The sequence below is a fragment of the Strix aluco genome, chromosome 6, assembly GCF_031877795.1.
Source record: "Strix aluco isolate bStrAlu1 chromosome 6, bStrAlu1.hap1, whole genome shotgun sequence".
NCBI classification, from domain to species: domain Eukaryota; kingdom Metazoa; phylum Chordata; class Aves; order Strigiformes; family Strigidae; genus Strix; species Strix aluco.
In genome coordinates this window covers 26,259,809-26,274,384 of record NC_133936.1, presented here as the reverse complement: position 1 = coordinate 26,274,384, position 14,576 = coordinate 26,259,809, and the positions used below count along the sequence as shown (strand labels likewise).

General features: G+C 36.2%; 1 protein-coding gene across 1 annotated transcript in view; it reads left to right on the top strand.

Annotated features, from left to right (window-relative positions):
• Positions 1–14,576, top strand: part of PDE11A (phosphodiesterase 11A) — a 137,490-nt gene that overhangs the window by 64,176 nt on the left and 58,738 nt on the right. Inside the window, exons 6-10 of the mRNA XM_074828301.1 lie at positions 3,956–4,091; positions 6,520–6,595; positions 8,061–8,128; positions 8,488–8,580; positions 11,821–11,871. Coding sequence (XP_074684402.1) covers positions 3,956–4,091; positions 6,520–6,595; positions 8,061–8,128; positions 8,488–8,580; positions 11,821–11,871 — 424 coding nt within the window. The remainder of the gene's footprint in view (positions 1–3,955; positions 4,092–6,519; positions 6,596–8,060; positions 8,129–8,487; positions 8,581–11,820; positions 11,872–14,576) is intronic.

The following is a 14,576-nucleotide window of genomic DNA, read 5'->3' as shown; positions in this document are numbered from 1 at the left end:
CCAACTTGCTATCCATAGCTTAGCAAATTTGAAGATTACTTTGTGCTTTGCTGTATTTAAGCCCTTTAAGAAGTTTTAAAAAGTATTCCTGGGTAATTTGCCTTCTTCTGTGGTTTATTTCTTCACCTCCAGTGTGGTAAGAAGCTACTACTTCATTAAGATGAATGTGCAAATTATACTCCAGATTATGACAGGCCATAATTCTTAATGCTTTTCATTAATTGATCTCACAGCATTACAGAAATGGGTAGTGTTATTTTTAAGATGTGCAAGCTGACAGCAATGTCCAGGGACACACAGAAAGATGGGTAGAAGCTAGATCTCTTCCATGGCCTGTCTGCTAGTTGAGAGATGGGAATGGTGAGACAAGTGGAAAAGGAAAACAAGTGATAAAAAATGGGAAGGTTTAAATATGAATAAATAATTTGTTGATTCATCAAGGAATCACAAGTTACTGCTATTGACAAAGAGCTTCAGAGTAGCAGTTGGTCTTTCCTAGGTCAATTAAATGGGTGAAAATACATTCCTTTTGTTCAGGGACAGGAGTATGAATCAAGGGATGTGGTTGTTATTCCTGTTTTTCTGAAACTTGATCTGTAGCCAGATTAGTCAAAACAATGTAGAGTGGTGTCAAGATAACCAAGCTGGCTCATTTCTTGTTACCATAGTTATATTAGCATGTTACCAAGAAGCAATTTGTAGTAGCCTGCTCTGCGTGTACTCAAGTCAAGATTTTAACTTTAGTCTGAGACATGAATAAACACGTGCAACCTGGTAGCTAGTCTTAATAAGATTTGTAAAGGTATATTTCTGTGCATCTTGATACAATGATTTATTGCTTTTTGTTTCATTTTTCATCCAGTGGAGAGTGGTTTTACAGAGACCAAGGTTAGACTGGCAGATATGATGTCACATTTGGATCTAGCACAGGCACAGCTTGAGTTATTGGCACTATAGTGGGAAAATAAAGGTTGTTTAGGATACAGAACAATGCTGCTAGCCCTTGACATTTGAGCATTTTTCTAGGGAGTTTTGCCCTTTTCATTCTACATTCTGCAGCTGTAACTGATGTAAAGTCACGAGACTTTTCATGTGGAAAAAAATTACATGAGTTTCTTCATCATTACAACAGTGAAGATAAATATTATTTCTTTGAAATTTTAGTGGAAATCCAAAGAGATTATAGGCTGAGAACAGTTCTAGGTATAAGTTTTATCTGAAAGAGAGAGAAGCTCCAAGGACAATATAACTTTTCATGTCCCAACATTCTTTCTCACACAGTTTTAGAAGAAATGGGCTCTTTTTTTTCTCCTTCTTATATCTGGCTAATAGCAGTTCACGTTTTTAGTCCCTAAATTCTGTGATGAATACTCGTATCTTTTTTCTCTGTTGTTGGTTGTAAAGAAACATCTTGCAAGACCACGCTTGCATTTATCTGTTCAGTTTGCAATTTTCCAGCACACACCATGATCAAGTTTGTTTATTATCCGTAATGGCACACCAATGCTCTCATTTTTGCCAGTCATTTTGTTCTTGAACTACTGATTTGCAAAGTCTCCTAAATTTTCTCTCCCTTTGGAAAAAGATTACATAAATCTTAGAAGCCTTGAGGGTTCAGTTTTGATGTATTCTAGATGATGATGAGCCTGAGGGAGGGTGCCATGTCTTTCCCGCACAGAAGTCGTCATCTTGGCAGATGATGTAGCTGAGAATACAGTTCTCTAACCTGAATACCAGTGGTAGTGGAAAGGTTAGCTGCCTGAGCCACAGTGAGAGTTGCATGGAAGAAAATATCTGTGCTCCCTCCCAGTTGGGCTGGTACAGAGAAAGTGCTGAAATCCCTGCTACCGCTGTTTCACCATCATTGTCCCTGGGGTGATGTGCACTCAGGTATCACCTCATTCCCTGCAGTATTTTTATGCTTCTTAAATATCTTTCTGTCTTCTAGTCCTAGGAGCTGGAAGGGTTCATGTCACTGTTTAGAGGGGATTGAAGGTACCCGTGATTTTAGCTGTACCACTTCCCTACTGTACTTTCTGCCACCCCAGTCAGGGAGACTTTGGGGCAGACAGCAAGGCAAGCAGCTGCATAAGGGGAGCCTGCAGCACTGCTCAATGCTCTTGAGTTGGGTTTACTCTCCTGCTAGTGTGTGGACAAGACAGGGAGATGGTGGCATGCAGCTGCCTCCATCAGTCCAGCAGGACTCACTCACAGCTTTCCATGGTTTGGAGAAAATTGTTGCTTGTGATTTTTAGAGTAGCTTCTGAGTGTTCTGAGTTGCTGAGGATGGGGAGAGAGCCAGCTGGCTGTGATTTGCATCAGAATTAATCACTGATGTTTCCTCCTAGTGAAAGTTGAGTGCCTCTCTTCCAGAGTGTAGTTGTAAAGCACTTGTTAGGAATAGAGACAACATAGTAGAACATACTTTTAAAACTTCTTCCTGAATTATATCTTGTTTCTTTTACTTGAATTCATTTGCTGCTTAAAATGCTTGACACCCATAATGCAGTATGTGATTTAAAATGTCTTATATTATAATGATAATATCATCCAGATTTTTAAGGTATGAGCTGGGAGCTATGCATTTGAAATTAGATTCTTATCCTTAAGGATTTTTTTGCTTCTCAAGTATTGAAGTCCTGAAAAAAAAAATTGAATTATAAATGTGAATTTTTTACTTAGCTCAAAAAACATTATATTTCTGTAAAGGTTCCTGTCAAAGTATACGTATAATGTTTATTACAGTCACTCAAAACTCTTATCCCAAATGAAAGTTGATACACTTAGATTTATTTATGTAAATCATTATTATTATCTTTATTTATAGTCTTTTAAGAATATTGAGTTTTCTTTCAAATGAGTGACTTAGTTGAATTAGTCTCCGGAAAATCAATGCAGCAAAATCAATGCAACAAAAATCAATTCTTTCACTTTGATTGAGTCTTTCAAGCATTTTCCTGTGCAACCTTCTTCCATTCCTGTGCATTACTTTGCAGCTTCAAGCAGTTGTAGTCTTCTCCATGGCTGCTCAGTCACTTTTTTCTAAGTAATGTTTCTCAGGTGTTGAAAATTGATAAGCTTTCTTCTCAAAACTTAGACAACATGCATTCATTTATTCACACGTGAATAGATATACCTTGCCAATGTCAAAAACCTGTCTGCAATAAGTCAATGAGAACTTTCCTACTGATTAGATGAGGCATAAGATGAGGACTTTAAGGTCTGTGTAGACACTGAATTTTCTGGAGAAGCTGCGGTGGAGTATGGTGAGTTGAGCCTATAATTCTAGTGTCTTATGCTCATTTATTGACAGCTCTCTAGCCCCTCAGTAGTTGTGGCAGAAGATCAGCCAGGGGAAAAAAAAAAAAGGAAACTTTCATGAATTGCGTGATCCATTACTTGGATCCACCTGCTGCAACACACTTACACTATTGATTTTAAGACTTATTTCATGATCCCTTCATCAGCCATTCAGGTCTGTTATTTCAAACCAAAATTTAAAAAATGACATTTCCCTTGTCAGGAAAATTATTGGAAGTATGAATTTAAAATACCCCAAATTATTGAAAAATTAAAATCTTAAAATTATGTATTTTCAGGTAGCACTACAGAAAATATTATTTAGAACTCTGGTTGCTTTTGATGAGCAGACCTGTATCCCGCAAACTTGGAACATTATCCCACTCTTCACATGTAAATGCATTTCATTATTAAATGCTTTATTTACATTACTTGGGAGACCAATGCTATTTTCAACAGAAAGAGCTGTGTAAAGGAGAGAATTTTTGATGTACCATTTCAATAAATCCAAAATTATTGTTCCATAGATAATGCTTAATAGCCATGAATAACTGTGAATGGTTCTACTGTACCTATGAATATGCCTATGAGACATGTTGGACTTCCAAGCGGTGTTGACTGTATTTTCTTCTTTCCTTGCTATACCTTTTGATAGTTTCAAAGACAGCATGGAGAAATCATCATCTTATTCTGACTGGCTAATAAATAATAGCATTGCTGAACTCGTAGCTTCCACGGGTCTCCCAGTGAACATCAGTGATGCCTATCAGGACCCTCGCTTTGATGCTGAAGTAAGAGATTTTTAGAAATGTAAATCTATATAATATTTTTGGCATTGCAACTAATATAACACAATTTTATTGTTATATCCAAGTGGCTGTAAAACCTGTGAATATTTATTTTTATTTTTTTTATCCAGTATGTCCTTCTGGTCTGCTGGTGCTGACATGGCTTTATACAGTAAACACAGGTCACTGAATTAGTATATGACTTCAGGCAGTTACTGAGTCTGTCCATGATTCATTTTTTCCTATTTATAAGTGATACCTTCCTTTATCAAGTGCTATGATATTTATACAAACTGATTTTTATTGCTGAAAATTCTGCTGCTGGCGTTAGCAGCACCATCGTTGTTAGCTGTTGGGGTGACTGGGACTGTACACACACAATGTAAACAGAACTGGTATCTAGAGAGACAAATGTTTGTAATCTAACTTAGCCAACTAGCCTTTTAATTTGCACAAATTAAATATACACAGTGGATTAGTTATTTCTCCAAGATACGTATCACTCCTAATAAAAGTTGTTTGTGTATCCTAAGGTATTAATTCCAGCCTCAGTTAGGAAGGTATAGATACAGATAAAAACATATGCGTATACTTAACACCTGAATAAATGTTAGAGACATATGGAAGGACAAAATCTTCAGTGAATTCTATCCAGCGAAACAGTATTACTACAGGGGACTTGGCCAGCAGTTGGGCAGCACATTAATCAGTGGACAGCCTTGGTCACCAAGCTTGCTAAACTATATTACTACAATAAGTGTGCTTGGAAGTTGAGAGTTTGCTTGGTTCCAGTTTTATTCCATGTGTCATTAAAGGGATTATCTCTCAAACTAGCAGAATTTGTCAAAACAACAAAAAATAGAAGGGACCTGATGTAAAAGTGTACAAGAAAACTGTGTTGATGGCAATTTGTTCAGAATTTCAAAAAGTACAATTAATGCCTGGGGTCTATTTCTTGCCAAAGACATATGCTAAAATAAAGCATGCCAATCCTTGATATGTTTGCGGTTGTACTTTTAATGTATCATGTCTTGAATAATTCAGCTCTTATTTGTTTCACAGTTAGTCCTTTACGAGTTAGAGGCACTGCCCAAATTATATGGAGAAAAAGAAAACACTTAATACAAAGAGCAGTAATTCTTTTCTGTTGGTGGGTTTCTATAAAAATTCAATTCTTAAATTCAGTTGTTACAATCAGTTATTTCTACAGTCAAGTGTAGTAAGAGGAACATATTATCCCTTATGGCTTAGAATCAAACATACAGTTGTAGTTATGAACAGATATTCTGTTCTCTGCTTCTGTTAAAAACACTCTCTTTTTTCTCTGAGAGCACTAATTGTCATTTTCAAATGTTGATGCTCAATTTTCAACTCATTCATCAAGAACTTAATGCCAAAGTATTTTCACTGAGTTAATTTTAAGATATACATGAGGCAATTGCTCCCCCACTCCCATGGATTTTGGGTGGCACTCCATGCTGATATCAGTGATGAGTTCTGAGTATGTACAAATAAGCAGTACTCTAGTAAAACCTGAGTTATATTTTTTGCTAGCTAGGAGATCACTGTGATCCCGTCCTGCCTCCAGTATATGAATTATTGCTGGTCTTTTCTTCTATTACAGATTGCCTGTAGCATTGGCACTTTTAGTAAGAGAACATCTTCTGATGTCCTGTGAACGGGCTCATCCCACTCTCTTACTCTAATCTCTTTCGAAAAAATATTTTATTTTCTTCAGATTTTGCAGTAATAACCCTAACGAATAAAGCTTATTAACCATAGAAAAGAGAGAATCAGTGACACTTATAATAAAGTGCAAAGTTGTATACTATATTACATAGAAAACAATAAATGAGGCAGAAGATTCTCTTCAGAACTACAGGACCAATCAAACCTGCATAGAAAATCTCAAATCTTGGTTTTGACACCATCCTTCCATTTCTTTATAGCTTGCGCTTCTGCAAAATTCCCTACTTACTCTTCTGAAGATGCGTATTTCCTGTAAGCCTCCTTTTATAGCTGCTTTGCAAAATCCAATTTCAGTTTGACAATTGGGAAGAGTATTTCTAAGGCACACTTATTCAGTGAAGGTTGTCTCTACTAATCCACCAGTGTAAGTAATCCAGGAATTGTCTGGACATGGCCTCAATTGCAGTTTGTCTTTAATTTCAAATCGAAGTCAAATAGTGTAAGCTTTCTGTGGCAAAGATGGTGATGTTTGTGTTTTCTTTGGCAATTTTTGAAACAATCCTTATGACTTTTGGTTAATCTTACTGTGAATGAGGTTTCAGCAGGAATTTTTTCTGAGTGAGAGCTGATCCATATGGAATTACATTTGTAAATGTAAACTTCTTGACATTTCTATTACTAGAATGTAAAAGGCTGCAAATGGTACCTACAACTAATGGAAGCTCTCATTTCTACATTTTAGGCTGACCAGATTTCTGGCTTTCATATAAGGTCTGTTCTATGTGTTCCTATATGGAATAGCAACCACCAAATAATTGGTAAGACCTTCCTCATAGCTGCATCATTTTTGTGCTAATGTAAATTTAATTATATCTTTTTAATTCTATGTTCCCTTTTCTTCTTTTTCTCAGTTAAGAAGTTATGGTACCTAGGAAGCATGCTAGGTATCCAAGAAGGGATGTTTTGACTTGGATACTGTGTATGGACTTTTTCAGCTTTCCCACTGTGTCTTTGTTAAGTTATATATTGTATTGAAACTAAAGAGATGAAAACAGAATTCTACCAATATTAGTGAAATTAGTTTGATACACTTTGATACTTTTCTTGGGTCTCCCTTTTTTGTACATAACTCAGGCAACTGTTTCTGCAGTCAAGTAAAGTGGTCGTTTCCCTCTTTAATAATAAACTACACAGTCAGGGAAGACTTTCTCTAGAGGCTGTGGCAGCTGTCAGAGTTGCCTGTGGCAGTGGTGTGTGCTGGATCAGGACGTGACAGGGTTTTACTGCTTGTTTGATAGGATGCTTCCCAGCTATGATACACCTGCAATTGGCCCTGTGTTATTACCTGCTCTTGGCACAAAAAGGAGCACGATTTGTAAATAACAGTGCCAGATTCCTCTGTTAACTTTCCACAGAAGAATTCAATTCAAAGCAATAGCAATTTAAACCAGCAGGGCAAGAGTTGCATCCCTGTGTGCTGTGTCTGTCGGTGAGAGCTGAGATCAGTAGTGCATTGCTGAAGGCACTTGGTGTCATGCAGGATCAGGATCTTAGAGCTTATTCAGCAGAGATGATGTGGGAATTGAGTCTTTTAAAAATATGTCTCATTGTTTGTTGTGCAGTGAGTATTACCTTAAAGAAGTAGAAAGAAACTGAACCCTTGACTGCTGATAGCTCTTCGAGTATTTTTCTAAGGGCATATTGTAGCTAAATGAAATAGAATTGGTTTGTTGCAGTAGAACTCAGTATTAGTTCAGCTAGAGCCAAAAGCTTTGAACACTTTTTCAAGCGGTTTAAGGAAATTACTTTTTTTTTTTTTTCATTGGTTCAATAAATTTATGGACCAGTCATGAGAATAAAAGGACTTATATACCCAGGTGATGCTAAACCAACTAAGATTTTAGGAATGAAAGTACTGATTCAGCAAATTATGTTAGTAGCTTCAAATTGCTAGGACAATTTGCATGATTGCTGTTAGCAAAGTGCTCAATTTCTTTCCCAAAGAGATCTTTAACCTTTTGTGAAAACATTGTGAGTAACTTTTAGATTTGCGATACTATACTTGGAGAGTAAAGAATAACAGTTGAAAGTAATAAGCTGAGTCCTGGTATCAAAACAATCAGACTCTTGCATGTTTATGTCTGTTTAATGATTTTTGGAATAAATACTTGCAGTTTTGCTTTTCAGTTTGAAAGATGTATTTTAAATGTTACTAGTTAATAAAATATTCTGAATTGTGAATTAATGAATGAAGATTATAATTCATATTAACTCTTTCTAAAGGTGTAGCTCAAGTGTTGAACAGGCTTGATGGGAAACCCTTTGACGATGCTGACCAACGACTGTTTGAAGTAAGAGGCATTCAGTTTTGTAGCAAAAACATACTTTTCCAGCAGGATTTGATATTTCTGCTTAGTGCTGTTTCAGGCTACTCTAGGGAGGCGGGAAGAATATGTTGTCTGTATTTGTGGTTTGACATAAATTCTCAGAACTCCTCACTTAATAAGGTTGCATCCTAATTAAAACAAGTTCCTTGCATCTCATCTTTCTCACCTTGTTGAGGCCAGTGACTGACTTACATTCTCAAGATAACTTGTCTAAGCATGATTATTCCTAATATTTCCATACAGTTCCTTTTTATGATTAAGCCAGCATTCATCTTTGTGTATTATAATTGACTTCCTTTTCTTTTTTGTCTTTTTAATTTTAGGCTTTTGTTATTTTTTGTGGCCTGGGCATCAACAACACAATTATGTATGACCAAGTGAAGAAATCCTGGGCAAAACAGTCTGTGGCTCTTGACGTATGTGTACATCTTAATGAAACCTTTCTTGCTCATAAGTGTCACATGTAAAGGAACATACTGCTTCTGAATTTATTGCAGTTAGCATCATTTTCTGTATCTACCTCTCTGCACCTTAGAGTATTATCTTATTAAGGTAATGCTGAAGAGAATCTTTCTCAGGGTATGTTTAGTGTGGAACTCATGCACAGCTCACATAGTTTTAAACCTGGATATCTCATTTGATGCATATGTTTTCTATGTTAGAAGGGGGCACAGTGATGATGGAAAATCTAGTTTCTTACAGGTGTAAGTGCAGGAATTAATCTAGGTGTTATATGTATTTTTTTGTCCATCAGTAACTGAAAATTCTTTGGAATTTGATATTTTGGATAGCTTGTTGTTGTTTTCCTAGAGTTGTAAAGTGTGAGTAAAACATACTGTGACCAGGACAAAATCTGAAGAAATGATCATCATCATAGAGTTTTTTAGTATCAAAAGCAACATCTGCTGAACCTTATCAAATTTATGTCCTGCTAGAATAAAGTTAAAGCAGGATGGCTGGCAGCTCAGTAAGAGCTCTGCTGTGGGTCAAGATGAATACATAATCCAAGGTCCTGGCATTTCAACACATCACGTCTTTCTAGAAAATGCATACAGAGTAGCTAAATGGAGGGACAACTTTCTCTTTTTTTCACCATTGCCTTTGTAGGAATTTCTTTTCCTGTTTCCGCTCCCCCCATCATTCATGAAGAATTAAAATCTACCAGCTCCTGTGAAACAAACTCTAAAATACAGAACATTTCAAAAAATTATGATTATTTAAACTTCTGTAAGCCGATTCAACAATAAAACACTATTCTCTTATATTCTGGAGATTTTAAACATAAACTTACTAAAAATAATCTTGGTGAGAGCAAAGCTTGGAGTTTTGAGGATAGCTTTACAAATTTATTTTATTTCTACCAAAATAATTAAGAATGGTTTGAAGGAAATTTAAGATCTTTTAAAAAGCATTATGTAAAACTGATTAATCTTAAAACATTTCTCTGATGAAAGGGTAATGTCGCTAAGATTTCAGTATTGTTTTAAATTTCATGTGTGATAAGAGAAGAGAATGATCTAGCTATCCCTGATGTGTGTACCCTTTAACTGTGTAGTTCCTTTGAGTTCATACAATACCCACCATTACAATAAGAACCACAAAAATAACATTGGCCTGACTGAGATATGAATTTCTCTCTATTAAAACAAAAATCAAACTGGATTGCTTTTTTTTTTTTTTTTTTTTTTGCTTTAGGGTTGGAGATAATTATTTCTGTATTAGGGATTTAACCTGTAAAGCACATAGGCATGTTAAGGCTTTTTGAAGTCAATAGGACTGTTTGTGTTAGAAAATATTCTAAGTATAAGTGGTGGGTTTTATTATTCCTGTATATCTTTCACTTAGGAAAAAAAGTTAAAACATTTCCTTTTCAGGCCTCCTTCAAGATTCCTTTTTCTTTACATATCATAGTCATGAATTACTATAAGCCCTCACATGCCCCAGATATTTGTGCAGTATGACACCTTAGAAGTAATACTTCTCCTGGCAAGAAATATACAGCAGTGCCAGATATCACGCTCAGATACAGAGGGTTGAAAATTAACATAGAAGTTTGTTATTTAATACTGAAGTCAAGGAAAATTAAATTTCTTGGTTTAAAATACAGCTTCTTTCTTTGATCTAAAAAAGACTAATAGCCATATAGCTTGAATGTAGATTATAGGCTTGATAAATGGCCACTATGCTTCAGTGAAGAGTAATTCTTTCTATAAATGAGCAACAACTCATGATAATATTTGTGTGAAGTGATTGAAGATACAGCAGAAAAGTACTGAACAAAAGAATGGTATATGCTGAAGGACTGTGAATCCATTTTTCAGTAATAGAATACTTTATTAGTATTTCTGTATTTAGCTAGTGTGGCAATGAGTGGCATTTGAAAATGGCTTGATATCAGATGTAAAATAAATCAATTTGATTTATTTATCATAAGATGCTTATACAGATACTGTTTTTCATATAGAATTCTCATAAGATTGACTAATAAACAGAAGAGCAAAATGTAAACAAATGATGGGGAAAGGTTGACAGTAGGATGCTATATGGTTATAAAACAGGCTAAATTCTATTTTATATATTAAGGATGCAAAATTTGCAAATGAATAAAAGATTGGAATAACCATTATTAAGGAAGACTTTAAAAATCTAGTGGGATATAATGAATACAGATAAAGAAGCCTGATGAGAATTTTGGTATTAAGTGTAATCTGACATAGCAGAAGGCATAACTTTACTAATCTTACAGATTTCTGAGAAGCTACAATATGGTTGGACAGAGAAATAGATAATATTTGAGGAAGGACATGATGTATAGTTATAGAAAGTAAAACGTGGGACAGAACAAGTGAATTGGTGTTTGTTATTTATTCTTCTGTAGTGCAGGAATGATTTCCTATTACTGTAAAAGACGACACCTTTACAAAATTGATATGAGTAAATACATCTTGGGACATATTGCCACAAGGTATTGCAAGCTAAGGGCATTTGAGATAGAGTTTATGTATTTATATGAGTAACAGAGACATTCATAGATGAAAACAATTTCAAAATGAGGACCCTTGGTGGGTCCAGTACGCAGGATGGCTCTTGCACCTTCTGGAGTGCTTGTTTAATGTTAGTATTGTCACATAAGGATATAATGTATTCCATGTAAATGTATGCATACTTACAGGTAATAGAGGAGGTGTGCAGTACTTTGTGCATGTGATGTAATGTTTTCATCTCCAGAATGGTATTGAAGAGAATGTCAGACATAGCATAGAGGTGCTAATTTGCATGCAATGATGTGCCACTAGCAAAGGCATTAAAGCTTTACAGTATAGCATTATTTAAAGTCTATAAATCTACTGTTGTTTTTATAGTAAATTCTTTCTCTTTTAATTGTAGAACTCCAGGAGAACAATGTAGGAATGCTTATAATATTGAATTACTTACTGTTCATGATGTCCTATAAAATTCCCTGCAACATAAATGCCAAATGTATACCTGATAACCTGCAATTAGTTATTATATGCTGACATTCAGAACTGAATTACCATGCATAAATATTAATTAAATTTGTTTTAAACATCATTGATTAGACTGCAGTACGGAGCCCTATTATTTCTACTTGTCAAATCTACAAAAATGTTTTTTTATCTTTTGTTCTGGGGCAGGTGTTATCTTATCATGCAACATGTTCGAAGGCAGAAGTTGATAAATTTAAGGTAAGGATTTAAGTTTTTAGTTATTTCTGAAAATATAACAGTAAATTAAAATGGATGTAGATTATCTGAGAGAAAAGATTTACATCAAAAGCCGAAAATCATAATTAACAATGATTTATGATAGATGTATTACATGTTAGGCTCTTAGGCAGGGAAGGTGGAAAAAATCTTTCAAAGGATGAAGAGCTGCAGTGATGGGTGCACAGTTGCAAAATACTGTTGTCCCAGCACCAGCTGCTGGAACTGCACGTCAGCATGGATTTGGTGGCCTCCTCAACAAGAATCACCATAGGGAAGTCGTACTATAGTGGGAGGTGAGGAAGAAACTAGAGAAAATGAGAGGAACTTGAGTCTTTACATGCTTATAGTGTGGAAGCTGTCCTGTGTTTACTAAAAAAGCAGAACATTCACTATCAAGATTGTGCGTAGGCTCAGAAGGCTGGACGTGAAGGTGGGAAATCCTCTTCCAACTTCTATAAGTGTCCTGGGCAGAACTGTAAAGCAATGTGTGCTGAACATAACATTGCTAGGGACCAATAACTATGTCTTCTCACTGAATTCTGCCTTGCCAAGGGGTAGAGAGTACGGGGAGCAGCGACCTTGCTCATTCATCTCCGACAGCACTCCAGAGCTGCTTTTGTGATAGGCTTTGTTTGTCCTTATCTGCTCGAGGAAACACTAGGGAAATGGTGGCACTTTCCTCGGCTATGAGGAGTCAGTGTTGTAGAGGGCTCCTCATAGCTGTTTGGGAGGTTTTCATGGTGGGTATCAACGTTGGTCTATGATACACAAAGTGCATCAGAGGCTGTGGCGAGGTCTGGGAAAGAGATCTGGACTGCTGTGACTCCACACTGCTGGCATTTCCTGCGGTGGCTCCCTGGCACCTGCCTAGCTGAAAAATAGCTGTTTGATGGTTATTTTGACACTTGGCTGGGTGGCTGCAACCTGATCACTGCACTATGGGGATAGTTGTGGTGGAAGGGGGAAGCTGTGGGTGACTTAGCAGAGCTGATACTAATAAGTTACCTGGGCTGAGGAAGGGCAGCTATTCCTAGTTAGTTAATTAGTCTGTAGATTATTGCCTGAATGATGGCTGTGCCTTATAACTCTGTATCGATACCTGGTGATAAGGGTGTAATATTCTCCCGCCATTGTAGTTATTGGTGCAGTTACCTACTTTTTTGCAAGCTGAAGATTAGATTACTGAAGTATTGCTGGAATCAAACATGGTTGAAGATTGCTCCAGTGCTGCAACCAGCAGAAAATACTTTTGTGTGCTTAATACGTTGTATTTACGATAGTAAAGTAACACTGAACACTGTGAGAGAGAGAGAGGGGAAAGAAAGGGATAAAGGACCATAAATATTTCTTTTTTCTTTTTTCTTTTTTTTGTTGTTTTAGTTTACCTTAGAATAAACACCTGTAATATAGCTTCTATGACTGTCAGGATTCAACCAATATCTTTCTAGATACCAGAGGGCCATACTTCATGGTTGCTGTCATTCTCCATCGTGGTCTGTGTAGTTGAAATAAAAGCTTGCTATGTTACTCTTTGGACTTAGATACTAGTGTGATGAGGAGCTATTCTACTTGTTTTCCCAGGTGTCTTCATTAATAGATTTGCCAGTCTTCAAGTAAGGAATGTCTTGTCATTATCCATTTACCTTGAAGGCATGTAACTATCCATTTAAGCGTTAATGATTCATTAATAACCCCAAATAGATATATTTTTATAAAGAACACAGATGAGAAAATGAGGAATATAATCCAGCTATTATTAAACTAAGATGTTATACTTTTTCAGAAAAATTTTCCCTTTCCTATATCTAGTTGTCTCAATTCTTGACAAAATGAGTGCCAGGTAGTCTTTGTTAATGCTTTACACCACTAGTTGTAAACAAAACAAAACAACAAAAACCCAGAGAGGACCAGCGTGTCTTGTGGGCCTTTGACAGAGAGTTCATCCCCAGAGAGGGCCATCCATCTGTGAGATGAAATTGTTCCCGTCTCCCCCACCTTGCAGAGCCCTGGCAGCCAGTCTCCCTGCTGAGGTCTCCTGGGGCATCCTATCCTGAAATCACTGCTCTCTTCTCTGTTCGTTATGTTGTTATCTTTTGTATAAGCCCTTTGTTATATTAGGGTCATCTTCTAGACTTGACTGGCTAATAAACAATTCCTCCCTCTGGGGGTGTTTGGGGCTAAAACTGTCCCCTCTCCCTTTGGTGATTTATTGGCAGATGTCAGAGGAAATGTCTGTTACAATTTACCTGATGTTCTGGTTCAGTCAGAACAGTAACAAATAGACATGATAGAAACATCTAAATGAGAGTAATGCCAGTAGTTCACTACCGGCTCTTGACTGACATGGGACCTAACAGTAATTAATAACTTTGGAGTGACAATACATTTGAGTTGACAACTTTTCAACATATTACCCCAAACATACTGTAACTGGACCCCAGCAGCTTAGAAATAATAATATATTCTTCCTCCTAGTTCAAGTTGTTTATTTCCACTTTTGTCATCTTATTTCTTTATAGTCTTAATAAAATGCTTTTCCATTAATTTTTATTTGCCTAAGGTCTCAAGAATATTCTGATACAAAGTGAAAAATTGCAAGAGTACTTGAAGTTTATTTTTCCTCTGGCTTTTACCAGTGAATTAATTTTATTGCATTACAGAAAGCCTAGCAAGGCTAATTAAAG